This window comes from Triticum dicoccoides, chromosome 2A, assembly GCF_002162155.2.
Source record: "Triticum dicoccoides isolate Atlit2015 ecotype Zavitan chromosome 2A, WEW_v2.0, whole genome shotgun sequence".
NCBI classification, from domain to species: Eukaryota; Viridiplantae; Streptophyta; class Magnoliopsida; order Poales; family Poaceae; genus Triticum; species Triticum dicoccoides.
This window is the reverse complement of record NC_041382.1, coordinates 156,123,731-156,125,591: the sequence shown is the minus strand read 5'-3', so window position 1 is coordinate 156,125,591 and position 1,861 is coordinate 156,123,731. Positions and strand designations below refer to the sequence as shown.

General features: G+C 42.2%; 1 protein-coding gene across 1 annotated transcript; it reads right to left on the bottom strand.

Annotated features, from left to right (window-relative positions):
• Positions 1-577: 577 nt before the first annotated feature.
• LOC119359196 (auxin-responsive protein SAUR36-like) lies at positions 578-1,254 on the bottom strand. The gene has a single exon (XM_037625496.1). It carries the CDS (start codon positions 1,166-1,168, stop codon positions 827-829), a length of 342 nt encoding a protein of 113 aa, XP_037481393.1. The 5' UTR covers positions 1,169-1,254; the 3' UTR covers positions 578-826.
• Positions 1,255-1,861: the final 607 nt, after the last annotated feature.

Sequence of the window (1,861 nt, the reverse complement as noted above, 5' to 3'; positions counted from 1 at the left end):
TAGTGACGTGCCGTCTACACACCATTAATGACGATTTTGGCAGCCGCTAGTAGCCTTTTCCAGTATTAGTGAATTATATTCCTTCATTAGATGTGTAAATCCCATCTTGACCAACCACGTGTCACAACATGTTTCACGACTAACTAGAAAGCTACATTTATAACTACTCAATTACAAAGTAGTGTTTGATAGACACCAAGTAAGTTGATTCGCATCCTGAGTACATTCGAAGCCTCAAGTCGGGTTTGTCCAACTTGATTATTCCCATCTTCAAATCCATACTAGTATCGGTTTGGTATCTCTATGTTAATGACTTGTGAAATATAGTCATCGACCGAATCATATACTATTCAAAGAATGTGTGTCCACATAACCTTATTAATCAGGGACCATCAGAACAACCATCATACAATATCCAGTATCATAAACAAGCCACATACTTATTAATACATATCAATGATGATGTTCAACGATAATACAAACAACTCACGAATACATAACGAAATAACATAACCGCATGATTGTCTCTAGAACATATTTTCAACAATAGACACAAAAAAGAGAGGAATTAAATAAAGAATAAGAAAAAGGATGGATAGCTGGCTAGCTAGATGCTTACGTCATGTCAACTTGCAACCACAACAACCCTCCTGAAAACACGAGCATTGGCATATACAGTACAAACCATTGCCGGGAGGGAAGGAAAAAAAATCGACATGATGGAACTACGCTCCCAAAAATTAAGGGACCATTGATCATCGATGGATCGGTCTCACTAATTAACAATGATCAACGGCGGAATTAATTAATCGAATTAGGATTTCTTCTACCAAATCTTGGCCCTGCCGCCACCGTTGTGCTTCTTGGAGGTGGCCCGGAAGTCGGCGAGGATCTGCTCAAGGCAGGCCACGGAGCACGGCAGCACGATGGGGCGGTCGCCAGGTTTGCCAAACTCCTCCTCGGCCATGTTGAGGAGCTCCCGGAAGGTGTCGCTGGTGAGGCAGCCGATGGGAACGAAGAACCGGCTGCCGTCCCGGGTGTAGGCCGCGAAATGGCCCCGCGGGCACGACGCCACCGTGGCCGCTGCACCAGCGGCGGCGGTAGGGGACGTGACCTTGCTGCTAGCACTGCCGTGCCATTTCTTGGAGATCTCCATTAGCCTCACCATGATCGATCGATAGATAGATGTGTGCCTGTGTTTGTGTGTTGTGTTTCCTGCATTTGCCTTGTGGCTTGAGATGTGAAGGTAGCGGGAGCTCAGGTGGGGTATAAATAGATGCTTAGTGAGGCGATTCGGGCTGCAGTGGGGCTCTGGCATTTGCATGGAGAGGATTGGGATGGATGGGAGAAGTTAATGAGAAAAATAAAGGAGGGGGCAGATGAGAACATAATTCATCATTGACTGTATTTGTGTGGCGTGTGATGTTGGAACTTTTGGAAGATTGGTATATATGTCAAATTATGATGACAAAAATAGTAAAAGGGCAATGTTTCATCAAGCAATTAAGGAAATGTACAACAAATTTTTGTGTATCACTCCATATATCATATTTGCAGTTTCACACACTTATCAATATGGCTAAATAAGTGACTCAACTTTGTATTAATTTTAGCAGAAAATTAGTATAAACTTGAGTCACTTATTTTGAAACGGAGGGAGTACTGTCTGGGTGTGTATTGTCAAGCTAGTTACTAGATGATACATCATAAACTTATCTAACATAAACATTTAATGCTTAGTATACCGCAGCTGGTACGGTGAACGCATAAACACCCTCCGTTTCTAAATATAAGTTCTTTTAAAGATTTCAGTATAAAACTACATTTGGATATATATAGAGCATAGGTTCATTCATTCGGA

What these genes read in the sequence shown, in the direction of transcription:
- LOC119359196 (XM_037625496.1), bottom strand. Translation starts at nt 1,168, where the DNA reads ATGGTGAGGCTAATGGAGATCTCCAAGAAATGGCACGGCAGTGCTAGC.